Source organism: Thamnophis sirtalis, unplaced genomic scaffold (genome assembly GCF_051295495.1).
Source record: "Thamnophis sirtalis isolate CommonGarterSnake01/CBP01778 unplaced genomic scaffold, rThaSir2_p1.2 scaffold_10, whole genome shotgun sequence".
Taxonomy (NCBI): Eukaryota; Metazoa; Chordata; class Lepidosauria; order Squamata; family Natricidae; genus Thamnophis; species Thamnophis sirtalis.
In genome coordinates this window covers 1,996,282-2,023,633 of record NW_028261390.1, presented here as the reverse complement: position 1 = coordinate 2,023,633, position 27,352 = coordinate 1,996,282, and the positions used below count along the sequence as shown (strand labels likewise).

General features: G+C 42.6%; 1 protein-coding gene across 1 annotated transcript; it reads left to right on the top strand.

The window, feature by feature from the left end:
* The first annotated feature begins 15,491 nt into the window (after window positions 1-15,491).
* LOC148043735 (tetranectin-like protein) lies at window positions 15,492-25,702 on the top strand. The gene is made up of 5 exons (XM_087723743.1): window positions 15,492-15,706; window positions 18,096-18,182; window positions 23,370-23,521; window positions 24,547-24,662; window positions 25,527-25,702. The coding sequence occupies exons 2-5, from the start codon at window positions 18,098-18,100 to the stop codon at window positions 25,681-25,683; spliced, it is 510 nt and encodes a 169-aa protein (XP_087579869.1). The 5' UTR covers window positions 15,492-15,706; window positions 18,096-18,097; the 3' UTR covers window positions 25,684-25,702.
* Window positions 25,703-27,352: the final 1,650 nt, after the last annotated feature.

Below are 27,352 nucleotides of genomic sequence, written 5' to 3'. Positions count from 1 at the left end.
GAAAAGAGGGCTAGATAATTTCACTAGTATTCTGATGATATAAAGTGAGGCCTAATAGCAGAACAACAGATTTGGAAGGGACCATGGAGGTCTTCTAGTCCAACCCACTGCTCCAGCAGGACAACCCTCTACCATTTCAGGCAAATGGCTGTCCAATGTCTTCTTAGAAGCCTCCATTGATGGAGCCCCCACAACCTCTGAAGGGAAGCTTTTTTCCTGGAAAGGTTTGGGGTTCTATGCCTGTTGATGGCTGATTGGTCGGGGGATTGTGGTGTTTTTATATTGTATTTTTCAGGTGAGCTTCTGGGTCAGTTTGGATGGCAGTAACATAGTAATATGTTCAATAAATAAATAAAATAGGCACAGAACCTAAGAAACGCAGCCCTCCCCAATATGTCCACCTCCGAATAGGATGGGTCTGCTTATTGGATGGATTCACTTAAAACTGTTTTGCTTCTTCCTCAGTTCTCTTTTTCTCCGGAACTGAAGAAGCTTCTTGGATGAGAAGCAAAACACCTTCAAGGAAAAACAAAGTCCAGTTGCCTTTGGAAAAAGCAACTTTGGAATTCCCACGACCCGGATGACCAAGAATCTCCATAGACATTTATCTCTTTTACTGGCCTATTTGAACGCAATTTTTCAGTGGGGAATATAAAGGTGGGATATCAGTTCAGTCATATGAACTGGAGATTCTTGCTGAAAACCCACTTTAGGAAAGTAAAAGTGAGGAAATGGGGCTTTTTACATATCACGGCAACCAAAACTGGATGCAATATTCCAAGTGCGCCCTTACAAAGGCTTTATAAAGCGGTACTATCACTTTATGTGAATAGTATTTGATTCTATCCCTCTGTTGATGCAGCCTAGGACTGTGGTGCCTTTCTGGCAGCTGCAGCACATATTTAAGTGACTAAATACACTAAACGGTATACTACATCTAAAGCAATAAAACATTTTAAACTATAAAAAGCATCCAAAAGAAATGTACAGAGCAGCTGAGATACTTGGCCAGTTAGCAATACGGCCGGAAAACATGGCCCTTGACACACTCAGTGCCCCAGGCATGGGGACACAGGGATGTTTTTAGGCTGCACCCAAAAAAATGTACCTGTGCTTTTCACCACAATGCCATAGGCAGGCAAAGGCTCAAGGACCTTTGCATATCTGCTAATACCAAGGTGGCTATTTCCAGCAAGGACTGCAGCTAGCCCAGTTCTACCCAGGAAATCCCACTTTGGGCAATTTTGAAGCAGGAGAAGAAAATTCACACTCTAATTTTATATTTTGCTGAGGATCACCTGAAATGCAGAAACTGAGGGCTAAGCGCCAAATCCTGATTGGGCACAACAGCCAGCCAATCGGAGCGCGGCAGAAGCTGAATATTCTACATCATAAAGAAAATGAACTGTCTGAAGTTGCGGAAGGAAGCTCCAGTTGTAAGGTACCAAGAGAGGGGAGGAAGAAAAATTGATTAAGGCTCTCGAGAGATGGTGCTTCTGCTCCCCTGCTCAAGTCCAGAGGTGTCTCCAGGGTCTGCAGGTTGGCTAGGGACCCTTGGCATCCTGCCTCTAAGCCCTCTGCCACTTGGGGGGGGGGGAGTATTGGGGCGCGATTCAAGGAGAAAGTGAGAAAAATGTTTCTTTTTGGACCAGGCAATTGGGGCATTAGAAGGTGCAAGTGCCCAGGGACCCGAACAGCACATTTTCTTCACTGGCTCCAAACTCTGGAGCTACTGATCCGTGGGAGATCCCTGCCTAATCAGCATCTGGGAGGGAAAGTTTTCCCAGAGATGTGCTGTTGCAGTGCTTTTGCTTGGCAGAATGACTTTTGGCCCTGTTATGTATGTGAGTGGAAGCAGAGTGAGGAATGTGTGGTTGTGATCAAACCAAAACAAGAGTAACCGTTTAAGAAGTATAGCATCAAGCACCTGAGTGTATGGAGAAGCTGAGAATGGCAGATCCAGGAGAGTCACTGCAAAGATGTTTGTAGAAGTCGGGAGGACCAAGGAAGGTCAGGAAGCCCAGCTGAGAGAGACCAGTGCAGAGAGGGCCTCTCAGGGCCAATTGTCCCCTGCCTGATTCTCCCCCCTCTGTCCCTTCTCCAAGAAAACTAGATACAGACCAGATCAACTGAAGTCCAGGGAGAGAGAATATGGGGAACAGAGAGTCAAGCACTCAGGAAGAATAAGGAGAGGCACAAGACTACCGTCAAGAGAGGTCTTACGGTAGGTTAACGGAAGGAGTGATCATTCTAGATCTGAGCCCAGACCACTTGCTTATTAGAAGCAGCTTCTTGTGTGTATTGTGAGGTGCAAACAACCAGAACCACTTGGGAATAGTCTCAACAGTAGTTCATTGCTAGCCAACTACGTTACAAGAATCTCACCCGACTGACTGCATTCCCCTAGGAGTGGTCAGATAAGGCTTCAAGAATTGCAGGGGAGGGCAAGCCTTTGATGCTTCCTGCTGTGCTGAGGCTCCAAATTCGGGCCCGTCTTAGCTCCTCTGTCCAGCCTAGCTGGAGATTCTACCACATGTATATACACACAGTTGTTGAGCCCTATGGCAGGTAAACTCTATGCGGGAATTGAATTGGAGTCTATATGTGTGTGTTTGTGTGTATGTTTATGCAAATCTATATGTACTGTGATGTGTATGTGTGTTTATTAAGGTGACCAGATTTTCAGATTGGTAAAGAGGGACACCTTTGACTGGGGGGGGTGGGGTGATTAAAAATTTTATATGGAGCAACAAAAATTTTCATACAACGCAAAAATAGTATCGTAATATTTTTTTTATTTCAACATAACTACAATTTACAAATATAAATTGTAACTGTTGCCAAACATCAAAATTTTGATTACGTGACCATGAGGATGCTGCAATGGTTGCTAAGTGTGAAAATGATCGCTAAGTGTGAAAAATGGTCATCAGTCAACTTTGGTCACTATACCACCTTTCTGGCCACAGTTCTTAAGTGAATAACTGCAGCTGATAAGTTAGTAACATAAGTGAATCTGATTTCCCCATTTGACTTTGTCAAAAGGTGATTATATGACCCAGGACACTGAAACCATCATAAATACGAATCTGTTGCCAAACATCAAAATTTTGATCGCGTGATCATGAGGATGCTGCAACAGTTGCTAAGTGTGAAAATGGTCACTAAGTGTGAAACATGGTCATCAGTCACTTTTTTCAATGCCATTGTAACTTTGGTCACTAAGCCCATTATACCACCTTTCTTGCCACAGTTCTTAAGTGAATAACTGCAGCTGGTATTTTGTATTGAATTTTAAAAAATCCTATCCACAATAAATAAAATATTATTTTAAAATACATTAAAAAAATAAAAGAAAAAAACCCAGCTCACTTACCAGCAGGCTTGCACTACAAGTCAACCCAGAATGATGTAGATGTTAATACAAAGAACTGGGCAAATTGAAATGGTGAAATTAATCAGGGAAATATTTTTCAAAGAAACTTTGCCACCATTTTGGAGCAGCCCTCCAACCTCCGTGCCCCTCCCCTCCGGAAAATCCAGCAAGTAACAGTCGCTTCCCTCTCTAGCCAAGTGTTTCCTGCAGCTCTACGGTACTTGGTCATTTTTTCTTATAAAATGAGATAAAAGGGGCGTGGGGGGTCCGTTTTGTTGCTTTAACGTTTTAATATCTTCAATGAAAGTACTGAGACAGAAAGAGAGAGGGGGGGGGTTAGACTTTTGTCTTTTGTCTTGCCTTGGTTAGGATTTCTTAAGCAAATCCACTGGGCTTTCAACATGAAGCCAGAAAATCGGGAGTTTTTGAAAACTGGCCGGGACCCTGGACAAATTGTAGAAAAGCGTGCTCGTCACGTTGAAATCGGGACGTCTGGTCACCTTAGTGTTTATATACAGTATATGTGTGTGTGTGTGTTTGTGTGTGTGTATTACCCACACAAACAAATACTCATACAAAGTACAACTCTCAGACAAAAGTGGGATAGAGATGTAACTAATTTCCTTCTCCTGGTTTTAATACAAAAGTTTGGGCTGGAGTTGCGTTCTCTATCTTGCAACATTAGTTTTCCACTGTCTGCTCCATCATCTTCTTCACCATTCAGGAGGAACTGTTAAATACACTGAAGAGACAAAATGGGTCCCAAAAAGTCAAATGGTAAGTTTTTTCTTCCATATTTTTCGCTGCTAAAGAATAGTATGTGGTTGACACATGTTGGGCTACAGTTTTTATCCCTTCCCCCAAATTTTAGTAAAAGTTTAAAGCAGAATATAACATAATTACCATATTTTTGGAGTATAAGATTCCCTCAAAAAGGAGGTTGAAAATGTGGGTGCGTCTTATACACTGAATACAGTATGTTTTGCCTCCTGAAACCCCACCCCCTTCACCAAAATGGCCGCACATAGCCTTTAGGAGGCTTTCAGAGTGCTCCTGGAGGCTTGAGGGGGGGCAAAATTGAGCAAAAAGTCCCTTTTTTGCTCAATTTTTCCCCCCCCCAGCCCCCAGGAAAAAAACGAGCCATTTTGGGAGGTTTGCAGAGTGCAAAAACTTTTTTTAAAAAGAATTGCCTCTTCAAAACCTTGGTACATCGTATACTCTGAAACATACGGTACCCAAACTAAGAAAGAACAAAGAAGAGATAGAGAGGGAGGGAGGGAGGAAGGAAACCAAAAGAATAGAAATATATTTCCAATTTCCTTTTTAGCAAATATAATTACAAAATAATCTTGCAAATAAATCTAACTTTCATCTATTATGCAATTATTCAAAACATGTGCATTTCCCCTCATTTCATGTAGTCAGGAGTTTCTAGTCAGCCAGAAAGATATTGTCTTTTCTCTTATCAAAACATTAATTTAGTTGTCTCAACTGTCAATTTCAACCACATATTTCCCCATTGATTTATTTGTATATTGTAGCCAATTTTCAGCCCATTTGATCAATCATTTTTTCACTTCTTCTTTTGCCTCCTATTTCTTATACATTTTAATAACATGTTCATTATTAATAAATATAAATATTTCAAATTCAAACTTCCTTTGTTCAAAATGATAACATCTTTTATCCGCTTCAAACTTTCTGATAATTGTACATAAGAAAACCATTGGTATGTTCTGTTATCAAATCTTCTCTCAATTTTATTTGACAATCCTTTTGAAAAAATTCTAGTACATCACAGTATCTTAATCTTTTATGCTTACTTATTGCTTATCTACAAAATGCTTCTTGTGCTGGAAGAACCTAAAAATGTATTTATTCTATACTCTAAGAATAGCTTGCCTAACATAATGCTCTTTAAAATCTACATTCAGCTGAGTTTTATTATAAATAAGATTTGTGCCGGCCAAATCTCAGATGATGCCCTTCTAACTATGCACTGAGGAAAGGCTTCTTTTTAGCCCTGCTTCCATAAAGCCCAGATTGGTAGATGGCTGCAGTGATGGTTGTCCTTCTGGAACTCTATCCCATCTCCACACAGGATCTTTGGAGTTCAGTCAGAGTGACCATCGGATTCTTGGTCGCTTCTCTTACTAAGGCCCTTCTCTCATGATTGCTCAGTTTGACCGGGTGACCAGCTCTTGGAAGGGTTCTGGTTGTGCCAAACGTCTTCCATTTGAGAATTATGGAGGCTGTTGTGGTCTTAGGAACCTTCCGTGCAGCAGAAATTTTACTGTAGTCTTTCCGAGCTCTGTGCCTTGCAATAATGCTGTCTCTGAGCTCTGCAGGCAGTTTCTTTGACCTCATGGCTTTTGCTCTGATACTGTATGTATTGCCAGCTAGGACACCTACTATAGAGAGATGTCTGCCTTTCCAAATCATGTCCAATCAATTTAATTTACTACCACTTGATTCCAGTCAAGCAGAGGCGGGTCGATAACTGGTACTGGAAATGGGGACTGGGTCGTCGAACTGGTAGAGATGGCAGGCTCTCCACAGCCCCGAACCGGTTCCCGGAGCCTCAGCAACAGCTCTAAATCTCAAGGAGAATTCTTTCTCTCTCCATTACTGTAAAGCCAGGTTATCCGATTCTGTTTCAAGCTCTTTGCTGTGAACCTCTGTGTTACTCACTAAAATTTCCACTCTGTCATTAATTTATTCTCTCACTCCAAATATTTATAGAACTTTCTACCTTTTAAGCAGCATATCTCATATTCTCTCTTTACATATTTTGCATCCATTTTTCTTGTCCCAAAGCAATCCATTTTATCTCCATTTGGCCAAATTAATTTCCCATCTGCTGAAAATATTTCTGAAGCACAAATTGTGTAATTAATTTTTCTGCAAGCTGCTCCTACTTCAGCCTTCTTTTGCCATTTTTCTAGTAGCCATTTCTAATCCAGTTTGTAAACAGTGCTGTGGAAACTGAGCTAGTTCCAAATAAATGCTAGTTTCATTTCATTTCATTTCATTTTATTGAGATTTATAGGCCGCCCTTTTCCCTGAGGGGACTCAGGGCGGCTTACAATCAAAGGGAAGCGGGTGCACTATCAAAGACAAACAATATGTGAACAAAAGAAAGAAAATAATAAAAACACAACTTGCATTCAACAGTCAATACTCGGGCGGGTAAATTGGGAACCTATCCCCAGACCTGATGGGAGAGCCAGGTCTTGAGGGCTGTGCGGAAGGTCTGGATGGTGGTGAGGGTGCGGATCTCGCCGGGGAGGTCGTTCCACAGGGTCGGAGCTGCAACAGAAAAGGCTCTCCTCCGTGTAGTCGCCAGTCGACATTGACTGGAAGATGGAGTGCGGAGGAGGCCCAGTCTGTGCGATCTAATCGGTCAAAGGGAGGTGATCGGCAGAAGGCGGTCTCTCAAGTACCCAGATCCACTACCATGGAGTGCTTTAAAGGTGGTCATCAATACCCTGAAGCGCACCCGGAGATCGACAGGTAGCCAGTGCAGCTCGCGGAGGATGGGTGTAACGTGGGCGAACCGCGGTGCGCCCACTATCACTCGCGCGGCTGCATTCTGGACTAACTGCAGTCGCCGGATGCACTTTAAGGGCAACCCCATGTAGAGCCCATTGCAGTATTCCAGCCTAGAGATCACAAGGGCTCGAGTGACTGTTGCGAGGGCCTCCCGGTTTAGGTAGGGCCGCAACTGACGGACCAGGCGAACCTGGGCAAATGCCCCCCTGGTCACAGCCGACAACTGGTGGTCAAACGTCAGCTGTGGGTCCAGGAGGACTCCTAAGTTGCGGACCCTATCTGAGGGGTATAAAATTTGACCCCCCAATGGAACATTGGCCAAATTTTTGGGAGGGAAACACAACAGCCACTCGGTCTTGTCCGGGTTGAGTACCAGTTTGTTAGCGCTCATCCAGTTCTTAACGGCCTCAAGACCCTGGTTCATCACGTCCACCGCTTCATTGAGTTGGCACGGGGCGGACAGATACAATTGCGTATCGTCCGCATATTGGTGGTATTTTATCCCGTGCCTCCGAATGATCTCGCCCAGCGGTTTCATGTATATGTTAAATAGTAGGGGGGATAAGACCGAACCCTGCGGCACCCCGCATGTTAGGGGGCTCAGGGACGATCTCTGCCCCCCGACCAACACCGACTGCGACCTGTCCGAGAGGTAGGAGGAGAACCACTGCAAAACAGTGCCTCCCACCCCCACCTCCCGCAGTCGTCGCAGAAGGATACCATGGTCGATGGTATCGAAAGCCACTGAGAGGTCAAGGAGAACCAGGATGGACGCATGGCCTCCATCTCTGGCCCTCCAGAGATCCAAATCAAATCCATCTCTTATTCCAAATCAAATCTCCCTGCCCAAGGCAGCCTGCAGAGAATGTCGCGAGAGACTGTGATAGCATCTTATTCACTAAATATCAGATTTCCCCCTTAGATCCAGGCAGGAGTCCAAAATTAGTAAACCAGCAATTGAAAAGTTTGCATCCATCACTTAATTGCAATGCATCACCTTGACCTCAATACAAGCAGAGAATGGCTGCTTCAATTATCCATGTTTATTTAGGGGCATGCACCCGTTGTGAGTTTCAAATTTTTTCACTTCCAGTTGTTTGGGTGTAGCTTGCTTGATGGGCATAGCCTGGTGGTCATGTGACTGATTGGGCATGGCCAACTCAATGTTACTCACGTCAAGGGGTGTCTTGCCTGGCCCCTTCCCTCCCAGCCATTCCTTGTCACACCCAGCCTCAATGTATCTATAGTTCTGTAGAAATGTTTTTCACCTTTTTTCAACTTTTATCTACATATTATAGATGTATTTTCATGGGCCACTTAAAGGAGGAACTGGCTCATATGCTTTGCCCAAGAGTGTTATAGGCAATAGGCTTCTAAGGGGCTGCCAGAAAGAAGGACGGGACTATGTATTTCCAAAGCACAAGAAGGCAAAATAAGAAGTAATGGATGGAAACAGAACAAAGAGAAGCAACCTCTAAACTAGGGAGAAACTTCCTCACAGTGAGAACCAGAAATATTTCAGCCATAAATTCATTTATAATATAGCCATTCATATAACACCTGCATGTTGTTCAAAAGAGTAATTGTGGCTGATGTTGGACAGCAAGCCTAAAAGTCAAAGATTACAAGAGTGCTTCTTTCACTGTATGCGTACAAACCATCACATACCAGGGATACTATATTAAGCTGGACTTACGCAACCTGATGTACATAATAAACACACACATATTTATGCTCTGGACTATAGACATTGAATGCATGTGAATCCCTGAAAAATATGTGGTAGCCCTAGGCAAAAGAAAGGCAGTAATGGTGTAGGGACAGTGTAAAATATTTACATGATAAATAATGGAACAATTAAAAATAATAGCACAGAGTTTTCTCTCCCTCTTTCTTTCACTTCACTCTCTCTCTCCCCTTTCCTCTTTCTTTCTCTCTTTCTCTGTCTCTGTCTCCCTTTCTTTCTTTCTAAATCACTCTTAGGTTTGATGCAATGCCGGCAGCTTCAGGAGACATTCAGTATTCAGACATTCAAGTTATTCCTCCCACAGTCCCTAATAGCTTGTCCACACGTATCTGCCCACAGAGATGCGCACACACGCAAACTCTTATACTTGATAGCTCCTGCAAGCCTCCAAACGCATGTTGGCCATCCCACTGGGCTAACTTCTCTTAATTGCGAGTGGGCCAGCGGTGGGTTCCTCCTGGTTCGGACCAGTTCAGGAGAACCAGTAGTGTTAATTGGGCATGGGTTGCCGAACCAGTGGTGACGGCTGGCTAGCCATGCCCCCAAACTGGTTCTTGGTTGCCCTGCCTCCCCTTCGCCACATGCATCTACAGAACTGCCTCTTCGATGGAAGAAGAGGGCAGTGGTGACAGGAAGGGCAAGGTTAGCACGCTCCCAGCCGTCCCTGCGGTGCCTCCATTTGCCAGCTCAGGGCAGCAGACTCAGCCGAGGAACTGTAGGGAGCCACCCATGTGTTGCACCCCCTCCCAGCCTTCGCTCATGCCTCCAGTGGTGGCAAGCTTCATAGCCATGTTCCGCCAGTGCCCCTGTGCGGGCTGAAGCACTCGGAGCATCTGCCGGCTGAAACAAAAAAACACACCTACTGCCCTGGACTCCAATAGTGCCCAAGGTGGTGACAACCCCCACCAGGATGGAGGAGCACGCTGGCGTGAGGCTTTGCAGTGGCATGCACCACCGCAAAAAGGCTAATGGCTTTGGGTTCCGTCAGGCTTCGCCTCGCCTGTCTGGAGAAGCCGTGCTGCTCTTTTTTTATTATTATTAAAGAGTTTTAATAGATGTTACAAATATTTCCCCTTCCCCTTTCCTCCCTCCCTCCACCCCAACCCTACCCCCCTCCAACCCTCCCTCCCCCCAACCTGCCAGAGCAAAATACAGTGTATAAACATTTAACAATCATACACCAACATAAGCTAACTAACTATAGCATCCTACCTCCTCTTGTACTTTAACTCCCCTTTTATTAAGCTAACTTTAGATAAGTTGTAACATTCTTTGTTCATTCATTCATAAGAAAATTGAAATTTCTTAGTCCGATATTTATTTTGAATGTAGTCAATCCATCTTCTCCATTCCAGCCAGGGGTGGGTTTCAACCGGTTCGCACCGGTCCCTGCGATCCGGTTGGTCGCCGAACCCGGAAGTAAGTAACTTCCGGGAACGGCGAAGCCCCCCCCACGCCCGTGCGTGCCCGCACACCCGCGCCCGCTCCTTACCTGGTTTTTACAAATTCTGCGCTTCCACGCATGCGCAGAACGCATACAGCGCCTGCGCGATCCTCCAGGAGCAGCTGGAGCATCGCACAGACGCTAGTACGCATGCGCGCACCGCGTGCGTGCATGCGCACACCACGTGCGTGCATGAGGACGCCGCATGCGTGCGCGAGGACACCGCCGGCCTCGTTCCAACCGAACCGGTTGGAACGGGGCGAGAAACCTACCCCTGATTCCAGCTTGTATTTCTCATCTGAATAGTCCTTCAAATATGCTGAGATTTTGGCCATCTCTGCTAAGTTTACTACTTTTAACGTCCATTCTTGAATAGTAGGCAATTCTTCCTTCTTCCAGTACTGCGTCACCAACAATCTTGCTGCCATTGTTAAGTTCAGAATCAAATTAGTCTCTATAACTGTACAATCTGTAATTATACCTAGCAAGAACAGCTGGGGGGTGAACTTTATCCTCTTTTTAAGAATATTTTGAATAATCCACCATATTTTTATCCAAAATGCTTTAACTTTTTTACAAGTCCACCATATATGATAATACGTAGCGTCAATACAATCACATCTCGAGCAGTTAGGTTGTAAATTTGGGTACATACAAGCTAACTTTTTGGGATCTAAATGCCATCTATAAAACATCTTATAAAAATTCTCTCTCAAGTTCTGAGCTTGCGTAAATTTTACATTTCTTACCCAAATCTTTTCCCATGTTTCCATCATTATTGGTTCTTCAAAGTTTTGTGCCCATTTTATCATGCAGTCTTTAACTAACTCTGTTTCAGAGTCTGTTTCTATCAGTATATTATACAACCTTTTTATATGCATTTGACTCTGGTCCCTAATTTGTTTTACCAAAGTATCCTCATTTTGTATGATACCAATTTTCTGGTCTTTTTTCCATCTAGCCTGTAACTGGCCATACTGAAACCAGGTTACCTTTCCTCTCTTAATACATCCAAAGGCTTTAACTGTGGTACACCTCTCTCTATGTTGAGAAGCTCTCTATATGTAATTACATCCTGTTTTTGTTCTATACTTATATACTCTATCGCATGTCTGGGTACTACCCACATAGGTATCTTGTCATTTAACTTATGTTGATATTTTTTCCAGACACGCAGTAGAGCATTCCTTAATATATGGCTTTTAAAAATCTTGTCCACGTTCTTATCATATATTAAATAAGCATGCCAACCCTATACCAAATCATATCCCTCAATATTCAGTATTCTGTCCTCTGTTAAGTTAATCCAATCACTAATTGTTGATAAAACTACTGCTTCATAGTATAATTTTAAATTGGGCATTTTCAAATCTCCTCTTTCACATATATCTTGCATTATTTTAAGTTTTATTCTAGGTTTCTTCCCTGCCGAAACAAAGTTATTAATACCTTTTTGCTATTCTTCCAAATTTGCATCTTTTTTGAGTATTGGTATCAATTGAAAAAAAAAAAGAAACTTAGGCAAAACTTTCATTTTTACTGCTGCTATCCTTCCCAGCAAAGACAATTGTAATTTTTTCCCATGTATTCATCTTTGTCTGTATTTTGTGCCATAATGGTTCATAATTATATAATTTCCCATTTGAGGTTGTAATATAAACTCCTAAATATTTAACCTTTTTTACTATCTCACATCCTTTTACTCTTTCTAATTCTTCCTTTTGATTTGTAGTCATATTTTTAACTATCACTTTTCTTTTCCCTAGATTTATTTTAAACCCAGATACTTGACCATATTGATTAATTATGTTCATTAAACCTATAGCTGATTTCCCCAATTGGGTTAAAGTTACAACCAAGTCGTCCGCGAATGCTCGTACTCTGTATTCGTAATGCCTAATCTTAATTCCCTGTACATCATCTGAATCACGTATTCTGTTCAGCAATAATTCCAAAGTTAAAATAAACAATAATGGAGACAGGGGACATCCCTTCTTGTTCCTTTTTCAATTTTAAAAGATTCTGTTAAACTACCATTAACTATAATTTGTGCTGTTTGTTTCTGATATATTGCCTTGATAGATTGTGTAAAATACTCCCCAAACTACATCTTTTGTATTATTTTCATTAAAAATTGCCAATTCACTCGATCAAATATTTTCTCTGCATCCAAGAATATAAGCACTGCGGGGACTTGGTTATTCTTCCCCAAATACTCCAATATATTAACAATTTGTATTACATTACTTTTCATTTGTCTCCCATGTATAAAACCAGATTGATCATTGTGAATCATTTGTTGTGTAACTGACATCAACCTATTTGCTAGTATTTTAGCAAAAATTTTATAATCTGTATTAAGTAGTGATATAGGCCTATAGTTTTTTGGCTGAGTGTGATCTTGATCTTCTTTCGGAATCAAGGAAATAAAGGCTGTTCTCCAAGATGGTGGTACCCTTCCTTCCAATTGTATTTTATTAAATAGATCCTTAAGAGGTTCTGCCATTTCTAGCTGTAAATTTTTATAATAAACTGCTGGAAATCCATCTGTGCCAGGAGCCTTACCAACTTTTAACTGCTTAATTTCCACGAGAATTTCCTCCGTGGTTATTGGTTTTCAATCTTTCCCTTTGCTCATCTGTAACTAAAATAGTGACGTAGTCCAAGGATCACTACAAGGCCAGTTAAGATACTTTGCAGACTGAGGACCCAGCTGCATATGGGTTGGGTGGTCCATGCAGAGCTCTGGATGCTTCAGTTCTGGGTTTTTAATGACATAAAAGATAAAACTCCAGGGGAAGAAGTATATTGTATTTTTGAACATATATGGTTTATTTTTTTTAATTAACCTGTGTCATGTTCTAAAAACTACAATACAGGATGAATGTTCATTTGGACTAAGAAGATAAAATGGCTTCTACACCACCTCCCACACCACCACGTAGGTTGCTTATGCTCTTCTGATTTCCTACCACTTTCTAGAAAGCGTTGCAGATGCTGCCTCCTTTTCCATAACGTATCCATTGAGGTTAAGTCCAGAGAATGTGTTCTCCCAAACTACTCAATTCCATAGAAAGATTGTTTCAGGGGCCTAAGTGCAAGGACAAAGGGAGGGGTCCTGTGCCTGGAATGCATGAGACCACCTTGCAGGAAAGAGGAGGGGTCAGGGGAAAAGGAAGGCTCACCCTCACAAATGATTAAATGACCCATTTGTCTTCTTTCAGCGCCAAAGAATGTTTTCCAGCGATTCGGTGACTACCTGGATTCGAATCAAGGCAAAACATTAACTATAATACTGGTTCCAGTCTTCTTTGTTCTGGCGGTGCGGATGACCTATCTGTGTAAGTTGTCTTCTTTCAAGAGATTGAGAAAAGCTTCGTTTGAAGGTCCTGTTGAACATGCTTAAATAGGAGCACTGATTTTCTCCCCATGTCCCAAAGGCTCTGTATTCTAGTCCTTTGAGTATAAACTGAGAGCAAACCCCACCTCTTACTAGTGCTGATGATGTTACCTAGTTAGGTCACGAAATGTCTTCAAGGAAACAACCAAGCTCAGAGAGCACTAAGGACCTCTCATTTCAACCCTGAGCTGCAAATGTTCTCCTTTATTGCTACCATTCAATTTCAACGAATTAGGCCAGGAGACCATTAAGTTTCTCTCATTCTCACTCAGGAAAACTTTATTGGCTCTGCTTTGCCTGCTTAGGGAAAAATAGTTTTGGTGATATTTTAGTAACTTCTTTGTAAATCAACATCCCAAATCCTCTGACCCTTGTACCAACTACAATGACACAATTTTTCTTTTGAAAAGCATCCTAACTGAGGTGGCTAATAATATCACAGCATAACAGCATAAGGCAGTAATGATGAGCACAAGGAGGATCTCATCCAATGCAGATTTGCTCCCACCCTTTGTTACCAGTGCCAAACATGGACACTTACAATAAAAGATAAACAAAAGTTAGTCACCATGGAAATTTGAGGTTTGAGAAAATCTGCTAGAGTTACCAGAAGAGATAAAATCAGAAATGAGACCATAAGAGAATTGGCAGAGAACCAATCTTAAGCTACATTTAAAAAAACAGCCAAAACAGTGGTTTGCTCACTTGGAGAGGATGTCGTGGGATTCCACACCTTACATGACATATACAAAAAGAGGAGAAGGTCAAAGAACACGAGGCGGACCCAGAAAATGGAGAGACACCATCAAAGAACACAACCACAGTGTTAAAAATGATGGTTGAGGCCCCCAGAAGAGCAAGAAGCTTCCTCAGTTCTGAAGAAGAGAACGAGAAGAGGAGGAGAAGCGGAATGTCTTCAAAGAAAACACCAAGAAAGTCCAGTTTCTTGGACCTTCCAGGTGGAAAAAGCACCTTTGGCCCTGGGTTTCATTGTACTACTTTTATTCTTATGTTCCATCATTTGACTTTTCAAGAGTTGCATCCACCTGAATGTTGGGTCCAAATGGATTAGATAAAATTCAGGTTGTCCTCGACTTACAAGGGTTCATTTAGTGACTGTCTGAACTTACAACAGCATGTTTTCACACTTATGACCATTGCAACCTCGTCATGGTCACCTGATCAAAATGCTTGGCAACTGGCTCTTATTTATGATGGTTGCAGTGTCCAGGGGTCATGTGATTACCTTTTCTAACCTTCTGATGAATTTGATGGAGAAGCTAGATCCACTTAACAACCATGTTACCAATTTAACAACTACAGTGATTCACTTACCAACAGAAATGTTGGGCTCTGTTATGGTCGTAACAGAAAGTATATTACAGAACAACAGAGTTTGAAGACAGGGATCTTGGAGGTCTTCTAATCCAGTTGACCCCCCCCCTCCCCGGCATTCAGTCAGAAAACCTTATACCCATAATGGCAAACCTATGTTGTATGCAGTCATTTGTTAGAGAATGGAAGACTTTGCCCTGTCAGCTGCAGCTGACTTTGGCCTTCATCTTTGGCCATTTTTCGCCCTCCGGAGGCTTCAGGTAAGCCTTCTGAAGCCTCCAGAGGGCAAAAAATGGGCCTACGGGAAACCTGGAAATTCAGGAATGGACTGCGCCCATAGAATTATGAATGTTGGCACACCTGCACATGACCTCCCTGCACTTCCCCCACCTAGAAACTTCCAGAGTTGGAGCATTCAAAGCTTTTGGAAGCAAGACATTCCACTGATTGTTTTAACAGCAATTCAAAGACTACCTGTCATAATTAATCAAACCAACATTGGGCAATGAGGGGCCAAGTTCACAGAATTATTCTCTTCAAGAGGTTTTTCTTCTTTTTCTTTATACCTCTGGAAAAAGCTCAATGGAGGGAAGGTGCTGCACATGTTGAGAGCCAACCTCTTCTGCAGGGCAGACCGTGAGGCGTTGACCACCAGGTTGTCACAGATAATAATAACCAAAATAATAGTATATTCAGTTATAACCATTGGGATGGGAGCTTAACACCTGACTTTCTCTTCTTTCTCTGCTACAGCCATAACCGAAACGACTAAGAGGAAGAACCTTATACTGGCAGTGGCTTCAATTCGACACTTTGCTCTGGAATACGATGCAAGTTTATATGACAAGAGTGGTAAGCAAGGAGCCAGCAGTTCAGAAACAGCTGCTTGATTGCAATACAATGGGGCAGCTTTTAAGATCGGGCTCGAGAAGGTGCAACCACTGTTCCCTCTAAGCTGCGCGCCTGCGCGGCCGCGCACATAAAAAGAAATCCCCGCGCAGAGGTTTCTAACTGCCGCGCAGAGATTTCTACCAAAGCAAACGTGGGGAAGTCCTTTGCAGGCGGCTAGAACTGGCCGCCCGCAAAGGACCTCCCCAGACTTGTTTTGCTGAGCCGCCAGTCCTCTTGCTTCTTCTCCTTCACCAGCAAAGGTCCCGCTGGCTTCCCGGCCCATGGCTTTGGCGTCTCTCCCTCCACGCGGAGCACCTGAGCTGGCTCCCGCGTTATCCCTCCCCCTTCCTCCTCTGCCGTGCTTTTGAGGCCGCGGGAGCTAGTAGGAAAGCGGCCGAGCCCTCCGCTGCTTTCCTACTAGCTCCCGCGGCCTCAAAAGCACGGCAGAGGAGGAAGGGGGAGGGATAACGCGGGAGCCAGCTCAGGTGCTCCGCGTGGAGGGAGAGACGCCAAAGCCATGGGCCGGGAAGCCAGCGGGAGCTTTGCTGGTGAAGGAGAAGAAGCAAGAGGACTGGCGGCTTTGAAATGCAACCCCTGCCTTGGTCCCGCCGGCCGCGGATTTGATTCGGCGTAAGTGGGGGCCGAACACATGCTGAGCCGACTTTGCGCAGTGAGGCGGAGTAATTCAACCCCCCCCAAAGAACGTGTGTGTGTGTGTGTGTGTGTGTGTGTGTGTGTGTGTGTGAGAGAGAGAGAGAGAGAGAGAGAGAGAGAGAGAGAGAGAGAGAGAGAGAGAGAGAATTGGATCAAAATTGGTGGCCAAAGGAGTGGAGGGAGGGAGGGAAGGAAGGAAGGAAGCCCTCCCCCTGTGAAAAAAACTGAAGATGGAGCAGTGAATGAATAAACCATAAAAGCAACAAACAGTTAATGCGTAAGTAAGCTGAGGAGGAAGTTCTCAACTAAGGAAGAAATATTAGAAAGAAATATAAAAAGCTCAATATGCCAAAACACTTATTTTAGTCTTCATTTAATTACTTGTATTGTAGTCTGATGTAACATCTTTTTAAAGTTAACGTTAGAAAAGATAGGGTACAAAACTTAAATAATAAAAAAATGTACATTCATTTTGAAAAATAAATGCAATACTTGATTAATTTCATATCTTTATTTAAAATAGTTTTGGCATGGCATATGATTTTATTGACTCAGTTGGAAATGATGTGGATGTTGTATCTGACTCTGAGGTATATATATTCTTAAGTAACATAACATATAGCATATTGTCCAAACTTGCTAGACTATTTAATTGATCTTACTACTTTAAAGGGGGAGAGTTTCATGATAAATTATTTTATTACATTTATGTTGCATTTATATATTACATTTATTACATTTATATTTCACATTATATATTTGTATTGTTATTTTAGTGTTTATTGTCAATTTTGATAGATATTATATTGATATATCAATACTGATTTTACTCATACTAAATAACAATTACTGCTATTATTTATCAGCATCAAATATTTACAGTTTTTAATATTGAGTTAGTCGTATTTTAGAATAATAGGATTATCTTTTAATAGGATAATTGGCAAAATCTAATTCACATGTGATGGGTTGCATTCCAAAGAATGTGAGAGGACAGGTTGCCTGCAAAATGCCAGGACCCAGGACCCTGTTGGTGCCATGTCTCTCTCTAGCCAGTCTAACAATGTAAAAGCTGAGCAGAGAGCCTTTTTTTTTTCAGGGTGAGCGGAAAAGTATAGTGTTTGAGTGGCACTTTTCATGTCTGGCATTCATCGGGCTGAAACCTCGCTCGCAATTGGCGCTTGACGCTTGGAATGTTGCGCAAATGTCCAGCAGACGCGACAGCAGTTCAAACTGTGGCTCTCTTAGGTGCTCACGCTCACACACTGTACTTTTCCGCTCACACTGAAAAAAAATTAGAGGGAACATTGGGTGCAACTAGGTTATGTCCAGTTGAGAGACTGGAGTAACATCCTGTTGCACATGGCCCTGAGGCAAGATTCACGGAAACATGGTCCCTCCGTTGAATGAGCTGCCAACGTAATAAATTCAATGTTTTCTGAGGTCGGCTCCCACCCCGATCTGCCTGTTGAAGAGATCATCCTCAAAGGTCTAAATGTAGAGCAATAATTATGGACGAGGACTTTGCAGGTCTCATGTTCGTTAATTGTCCTTCATTCAAAATCTTCCAGGATTTCATCTTCTTCTCTCATGGTCTCTTTAATCACCTCAAATCTAAAAGAATTGGGACATAACTTGATACTTACTGTAGATTTTTAATTCACATCTCTTGACTTAAATTGCTGTATGTTTTTAGACATGGAAATTCTTGCTGCGGTTCATCTGTTTACGCTGCATTTGTTGAACTGGACCTTAAAGAACGAAGAGCTAGAAAACGAACTGAGTAAGTTAATCAAGTCTGCAATCCTGTAGAATAAGCAATTGGAAATTCCCTTTCCTGAAGCATTTCTGGAATCTCAAAGTGGTCTATAATCTTTAATTTCAAATATCTAACCAAAGTTTATGATACCTGATGCTTCCAAATAGCTAGTAAGTTTTTTTCAAGCAAAGGTTTTTATTTTTTGTTTCAAATTTTAAATTCTTTTGTAAACAAAGTGTTGCCTGAGTTTTCCCCTTTTACATTCAGTACATAATTCATTTTACATCATATTACAATTCCAATTTAGTCATATTATTTTCTTCCCATATTTTCCATCTTAAACTTATTTTTTCTTAACACTTATTATTATTATTATACAATTGTATCACAGCGGCCAGTTGTTTCGCCGGATTTGGCATGGGTTACTAGTCGGGCCCCACCCAGGGGCCTAGGAGGTTGTAACGTATTTTCGTAATATGCGTGCAGATCCAAGCAGTGCGGCTTTTTGCATTTGACTGATGGTGATTTTGTCAATTTTTAATTGTTTTAAATGTAATTCCAGTGCTTTTGGAATAGCACCCAGTGTGCCAATTACCACTGGAATTATCACTGCTGGTTTGTGCCATAGTCGTTGAATTTCGATTTTTAAGTCCTGGTATTTTGAGATTTTTTCATGATCCTTCTCGGCGACCCTGCTATCACCTGGTATTGCGATGTCTATGATTGTGACCTTATTTTTCTCAACCAGTGTGATGTCTGGTGTATTATGTGCCAGTATTTTGTCTGTTTGTAGACGGAAATCCCAGAAGATCTTGACCATCTGATTTTCGGTGACTTTTTCAGGCTGATGTTCCCACCAGTTTGTTGCTGTTTTAATATTATAATTTTTGCACAAATTCCAATGGATCATTTGTGCTACTGAATTGTGCCGCAATTTATAATCAGTCTGTGCGATTTTTTTACAGCAGCTGAGTATGTGATCAACAGTTTCATCAGCTTTTGCAAAGTCTGCATTTGGCATCATCAGAGGATTTTTCGATTTTTGCCTTAATGGCATTTGTGCGGATAACTTGTTCTTGCGCAGGCAGGATTAGTGACTCTGTTTCTTTCTTTAATGTACCTGTTGTTAACTATAACCAAGTTTGTTCACTGTCCACTTTATCTTTTATTTTTTCCAGAAATTGGCCATGCAGTGCTTTGTTCTGCCAACTCTCCATTCTTGATTTTATCACATTTTTTCTGTATTCTTGTTTCGTCTGTTGGGCCTTCAGTAGATTTTTGTTCTTTACTTCGATTAATAGATGTTCTTGATTTTCTTTTAAATAATCAGCCAGTCCATGTTTTTCTTCTTCAACTGTTTGCTTCACTTGTAATAATCCTCTGCCACCTGATTTTCGGGGCAGATATAGTCAATCAGTATCACCACGTGGATGTAAACTGTAGTGCATTGTCATTAGTTTCCTGGTTTTTCGGTCCAAAATGTCCAAATCAGCTTGTGTCGAGTTAATGTTGTTGTTGTTGTTGTTGTTGTTGTTGTTGTTGTTGTTGTTGTTAACACAAATAATAATATTGTTTATTATTATTTGCCGCTTCAGAAGTAAACCAAATTTATCATTTCATTTTCCATCTGTTATACTATTTTCTGTAGGTAGCATATATTCTCAAATTCAATTTTCTTATAATAAGCATTTTATCTAATTAGTTATCTACAATTAATAATTTTAATATAAATTTCTCACAACTTTATTAGCTACATATCATTAACAGTATTAACATATTCATTTTATTCTACTAATATCTGCCTTCTTTCCCTTCCTCTTTTTCTAACCATTTTCTCTTAGTTCATTTCTTACTCTTTTTAATGTTCCACTTTTCATCAATTTTCTGGTTATCCTTTTATCCCATGTTCTTATATTCCTTTCGGTTCTGACCCCACTTCTCCGTCCAGGAACGAAAGCCACAAGCAAACATAAATAAGAATACTTTTAATCAGTCCAGACTCTCGTTGGCTGCAAGCCCAAAATAAACAAAGAGATAAGCACTCTGGCAGCAAATCCTACAAACCTAGGCAATGCAAACAAGCACTCACAGCAAACCACTTCTCCAAGTTAGTTTCTCTGAATCGTGAACTCCTGCAAACAGAGCGTGGCACAAACAGTCTCTTTTATAATCAGGAGAGGCTCTTAATCAGCTAAGCGGAATCATCTCCTACAATTACGCAGTTGTTCCTTCCGCCGAGTAGCCCTTCGACGGCGTTCATCCTGAAACAACTCACAAGTTTTTTCCTGAACACTCCCTCTGATCCAAGGCTTTGCCGCCACCTGGTGGCCAACCAGTCTTTCCTCGCCCTTCTCGGAGTCAGCACCCGGTCCAGGGTCCTCCACCTCCTCCAGGGCCGACTCATAAGACCCCTCGCTGTCGGAGTCTGGCGGCAGCTCCAACGGCTCCTGCCGGGCCACAACACCTTTCCCCCCTTTTTTTCTTTCTATATGTATTATGTCTTTTCTTCTGCATCTTTTCTGTCACTTTTTGATAGATTGTTTGAATAACCCTCCCCAAGACTTTTCTTTTTTGCTTCCCACTATTTCTCTCTGTTTTTGAATTGTTCCTTTTCCCCCTCTCTTTTCTTTCTGTGCTTCTGTAAATCTCGATAGAATTATCGGTTTTTATCTTCAACTTCTTTTTTACAATATTAACTTTTTGCTTCCTAATTGTGTTCCTTTTTGCCAGTTCCTCTTCTATTTCCTGTTCTATGTTTCAACAGTTTTTCTGGTTCTTTACTACCTTTTAGCATTGCACATGCACCTTTTAACATTTCAAGGAGTTCTTCATACATCCCACACTCCATGTTCAAATTTAACAAACTTTTAATGTGAGAGGGATCTTGGAATCCTAGGGGATAACCATTTAAATATGAGCCATCCAGGTGCAGCAGCTGCCAAAAAAGCCAACACAGTTCTAGGCTGCATAAACAGAGGGATAGAATCAAGATCACATGAAGGGTTAATATCATTTTATAATGCCTTGGTAAGGCTACACTTGGAATACTGCATTCAGTTTTGGTTGCCACGATGTAAAAAAGATGTGGAGACTCTAGAAAGAGTGAAGAGAAGAGCAACAAAGATGATGAGGGGAGTGGAAGCTAAAACATATGAAGAACGGGTGCAGGAACTGGGTATGTCTAGTTTAATGAAAGGAAGGACTAGGGGAGACATGATAGCAGTCTTCCAATATCTCAGAAGAGGGAGTCAAACTATTCTCCAAGGCACCTGATGGTAGAACAAGAAGCAATGGATGGAAACTAATCAAGGAGAGAAGCAACTTAGAACTGAGGAGACATTTCCTGACAGTGAGAACAATTCATCAGTGGAACTCCTTGCCTCCAGAAGTTGTGAATGCTGGTTCCACCACAAATCCGCGAAGCCCTTATCCGCGGAGGCATAAGTGCAAAGACTAATTTGCGCCGTTTGAAGCGCTAAGGAAAAACGCGACCGTACCACGATGACATAATCGCGGAGGGCAAATCCGCGCATTCCCAAGCACTCAGTACCCTAAACCTAACCCTAAACCTAACCCTAACCCTTACCTTAATTGAAATCGGCTTTCTGCTGCGGCGCCGTTTTAAAGCGCCCTTCTGTTGCCGCGCTGTTGTCGCGACGGTGATGACGTGCGGTGATGACGTCGTGGCGTTAGCAACGCGATTTTATCACAGCTATTTTGACGGGCGCAGTTTTGTCATGCCACGGTGAATGCTCCAACACTGGAAGTCTTTAAGAAGAGGTTGGATACCATTTGTCTGAAGAGGTGTAGGGTTTCCTGCCTAAGCAGGGGGTTGGACTAGAAGACCTCCAAGATCCCTTCCGACTATGCTATTCTATTCTGTTCTATTCTATTCTATTCCCTTTATATTTTACCACAATTAATTAAGACCCTCTTCTTGTTTCCATTTTTTCCAGTTTTAATATCCAGTCCCAAAGTAGACCAGTCCACTTCAAAAAAAATTATTTTACTTTCTTCCTCAGCCGTAAAAAAACCAAAGTCAAACAATAGGGAAGGACCATAAACTCCTTAAAAATTCTTAGTATATTCCACTTATCTTTCCTGTGGTCAAGATCAGGTTTTGCCGCTGGGCTTTGTTTCAGAGTGTTGCTGTACTTTCTCTCCTCAGTAGGTGGCTTTTGCGATCCCACAATACGACCAAATCAATAACTTGTCAAAGTTTCCAGAAACCAAAAACTCTAAATGCGCACAGAAAATTTGTTCTTTTTTCTCCGAGTCTTTCCCTTTTGTTCTTTTAGACTTCTCCAATTCCAATTATATTAACCAAAATCTTCTTGGGCTGACACTGTTTCCTCCCCCAGCCTCCGTATTCCAAGTATCAATTAGCTGCTACTTTTAAGCAGCTAATTTAAGCTCTGGAAAAAAAATAATTAAGCTTCAAATTTAGATTCCTTTACCCTTGAGTCGGCCGATCCCAACACTCCGTCTAAACACTGCTCCTGCTCCAAACTTAGTCCGGTTGCCCCGGCTTCAGAGTGGTCATTGAAAGAAGGCCTCCATCCCCACCGTTGATCTGGAGAGCTTGTTTCCAACCTGCCACAGAGCTTGCAGTATTCACAAATATTTAATAATCCTGAAAGTTTGTTCAGGGTGAGAAAATTTTGTTGTTGTTGTTATTATTATTATTGGTTTGTTGTACAGTGCGCCAGATGTTCAGATTAGATTTAGCATTTTCATTCTCCTATTGAGTCCTTCCGAAGGACTTGGGATAGGGAGATGTGCTTGTTTGAAGATGTGAAAGAAATCAGCGCAGGATGTAAGCTGTTGGGTGTCAAGCAATTGACCAATGGCCATTTTGTCAATGCCGATGGTGTTCAGGAGGTGCTGCAGTTTTTGATGTATTCTTATTTAAAATAATTTGGAAAAGTAAAATAATTGAACAGTGCCTCATGGAAGGACAATGAACTGCATGGCCACTCAGAGTCGCCTTGAACCATGAGATAAGAGGCCAATAAGCTTAATAAATAAAAAAAAATAAAAAATACAGAAAACAGTTTTGAACTACTTCCTGAAATTTTAGGAAGAGCACTGTGTTCCAACAGAAGTACACAATTAACTTTGAATGGTGAATTGGTTTTAAAAATTAGAATATGCTTATAAGATTTTTGAATTAACTAATGTTGTCCTTTTGTTTTCTCTACTGGTTCAAAGACATTCTTATTAAAATGCTTCCAGACTGGCAACCTTTCGAAAAGAATCTCTATTTCTTTTCTACAACACGAAAAAATTGGTATGCTGCTCGTGATGACTGTATGGCAAGGAATAGTGCAGATTTGGTTTCTTGTAGATATGGTGAAGAACAAGTGAGTACAGGCATATATGTCATCATTTTTCTAAAACGGCTGTTTCATGAAAAAGTCTCAATTAGTTTCCCAGAATGAAAATACGTTGCCTGGTGGTTGAAAATAGGTGCAACTAGGACACTGCCCGGATTCCTAACACAGGAGAAGGCAAGCAAGTGAGAGTAAAAGAGGCAGAAGGGAGGAAATGATGCTGAATGTTTCTGGAACTGCTTCTCAGTGTTGGCAGGCAGAGTGATAAGGCCAAGAGAGAAAGTGGGCAGGGGGCATCCTTGATCAGGCCTGGTTAGGACCCAGGAGGGAAGGAAGGCAGGGAATTAGCTGGGAAGAGGAAAAGAGAGACAAACCGCTTGTCTTAGAGGAAATTTGCTTTTGAAAGGATGGATGAGAAGAGCCCGCTCCTTCCCCCTGGGGTGCCCAGAAAAGGGGAGCTGCATTGCATATTGTGCAGAACAAAAGAAAATATGGGGGGGGGGGAAGGAGGGGAGAGAGAAGTGGAGGAGCAGGAAAGGAGAGGAGAAAGGAAACGAAAGGAAAGCAGAGTGATGGGAAGGGAAACAAAAAAGGGAAGGGAAGGTAGAAATTATCTGATTGAAACCCCTTCCTCATATCCTCATCCTTGTGATTTGAAAACACTGGGAGAGTTCCTCTTCCATCAAAGGACCGTCCTCTGTAGTGGAATATAACAGCTTGCCACCACCAACTTGTCACAGGACAACTCACCATGGCCAACTTGCCATAATAAAAGTTCAATTTAATTATTTAAAAATATGAACTGTGGCAAGTTGTTGTAGACCCCCCATGTACCTTTGCACATATGTCCTCCCCCCTTAAACCTTAATTTGAAATCACCTTTATATTACCTCTCCCTCTCCCCTTTCCTTCTCTCTCACTGTCCCATCCCCCATCCATCCATCCATCCATCCATCCATCCATCCACCCACCCACCCACCCACCCACCCACCCACCCACCTACCTACCTACCTACCTACCTACCTACCTATCTAATCTATTTTTCTCTCCTCAAGATGTATATAGATGAAAAGTCAGTTGAAAATCAAGAGGACTACTGGATTGGACTCTATAAGAACAGTAGTGTTACCAATGGACTGTTATGGACAGCTGGATATCATGCAGGAACTTTGTAAGTTTTGAAACAAAATCTAATTATGTGACAAGTTGTGCATCAGGGTGTCATGCCTACCACCAGAGGTGGGTTGCTCCCGGTTCTATCCTGGGTCTGAAGGGACATGATTGGCCGACCCTTTGCATCTACAAGCATTGTCCAGAAAGAACAGGGCTGTTTCCTGAGCTAAGCCTTTCCAAGGCCGATTTGGTAAATAAATCCACCACTAACCAGAGGCTGACATTTCCCTGCCTGGGGAAGGTTGGTAAGAGAAGCCAGTGTACAGTGGCCCTTGTCCTGAAATGGTTTCCAGAGGCTGCAGCAGGCCACATGCTTTCTGGGAACAGATCCTCTTCTGAAGGGTCCTTGGTGCTGTCTGAGCTTGGCTGTTTTCCTGCAGCCGTTTCGTTACCCAAACTAGGTAACACCATCAGTGATGACCTTAGCCCTGATGATGTTAGCTAGATGGGTAATGAAATGTCTGCAAGAAAGCAATCAAGCTCAGAGAGCTCCATTTCAACCCTGAGTTACAAAGATTCTCTTTTATTAGATCAACTTCTGCTGCAGATCTGACAAGGTGAAATATAACCCCTTGCCCTCCCTTACATCTCCCCTTGCCCTTGACCACTAGAAGTCCCTATGGACCTCCTGTTGAATTTCAAGTAGCCACTCCCCCCGTCCCCCAACGCCCTGCTGTAAATTTGCCATTAACAAGTTTTCTATTTCACATGGGCAGAAAACCTTAATCTAACAATCACCCATTGTGACTGTGATAGGAGAAAGCTTTAGATTGACTTAGATCTAGACCTAGATCTCTACGTTTGTATCTCTAGTTCTACATATCTAGATCGAGGCTGATGAGTATTTTGGTTCCTTTAACAGGTACTGGAGTGATGGTCAACCCAATGGTGGAAATAGAGAACGCTGCATTTCCATCCACTCTAGCGGCACAGTTAAGAACCTTTGGCATGATGATCTTTGTGGCAGCCGAAGAGCCTATATTTGTAAGATGAGCCCAAAGAGTGTGTGGTTCTACTAGCTAATTCAAGACGGTGGAAATTGATTATAAGGTCTCCCAACTCATCTGCATTGTGTTAATAAATGCATTGTGGGAACCAAATTTTGCTAACTTCCTTTTCTCTGCCAGCTTCCTATTTGTCCTTATCATCTTGACAAAATATATCTTACTTACACCAACTGAAAAAATTAATTGAGATTATGCTAACTTACACAATGCTAGCTTCTTCTCCCCTGTAATATATCATTTTTTAAGTCCTTTAGTGGCTGAAGGAAGACTTGTATTTGTATTGGATTGAGTGCCAACTTGTTTGCTCCCATCCAGACCCTAACTGCCTCCAGGCACTGGCACATCACTTCTATTGCTTCACTGAGTTGGCACGGGGCAGACAGATACAACTGTGTATCGTCTGCATATTGGTGGTACTTAACCCCGTGCCGGCGTATGATCTCACCCAGCGGCTTCATGTAGATGTTGAATAGGAGGGGGGACAGGACCGAACCCTGCGGCACCCCATAGTTGAGGTGCCTTGGGGTCGATCTCTGCCCTCCGACCAACACCGACTGCGACCTGTCCGAGAGGTAGGAGGAGAACCACCGGAGGACGGTGCCTCCTGCTCCCACCTCTCGCAACCGTCGCAGAAGGATACCATGGTCGATGGTATCGAAGGCCGCTGAGAGGTCAAGGAGCACAAGGATAGAGGGGTGACCCCTATCCCTGGCCCGCCAGAGATCATCGATCAGCGCGACCAAAGCAGTTTTCCGTGCTGTAGCCAGGCCTGAAGCCCGACTGAAAGGAGTCTACAAGGAGACAGGAATACCTCTGCCATCTCTTCAGGATCCCCTTCAGAACTGACACAAATCATTTTTTTCCAGGGGCTTTTCTAATCATTTCATCCCTCTGATATCGCCCCCGCCCTCCAAACAGCTTCTCACAGATGCAAGTAGCAAACCCTGGAAGTTTCATACTTAGACTGCTCAGCTAGCCTCTTTCAGCGACTCCTCTCTGCTTCTACTCCGAAGTCTTGTGCCCTTAATTCAAACTCCATTCAAAGCTGACAATCCCTCTCACTCTCTACAATCTGCTAACTGGTCCGTTTCAAATATGGTTGCTGGGGGCAATTTTCCTTTTTCTTGCCTCCCACCTACAGCAGACAAGAGGCCAGACGGCCTTGCTATTAGGTGATGTACTTGCTGGGCTATCCCTGTCCTTGCCATGGCTGTAATGGCGGCAGCTTTCGGAGACGCTGGCTGGTGCGGATGGGTCCACCCAGCCTGGCAAGCTTTGTATCCACATGGCTGCGGAGCTTATTGGGCTGCCCTGTCCCCGCCGTGGCTGTAATGGTGGCAGCTTTGGGAGATGCTGGCCGGCGGGGATAAGGGAGTAGGCTAGCTTGAATGCTTACCTGTTTGTAGGTAGGAGGAGACAGTTCTGTGGATGCATGTGGTGAAGGTGAGGCAGGGCAAGCATCTGAGTGAGTGACAGTTTCGGGGTGTGGCCAGCCAACAGTAACTACCAGTTTGGCGACCCAGCCCAAATTACCGTTACCGGTTCACCCGAACTAGTGCAAACCAGTAGTGCATAGAAACAGACAGAAGAGTATGACGAAACCAACGACTACGGATCGGTGGCTTCCGGTGGTTGGAGCTTCTACGACTGTGGTTAGGGAAAGTAAACATTGGTTTTTTAA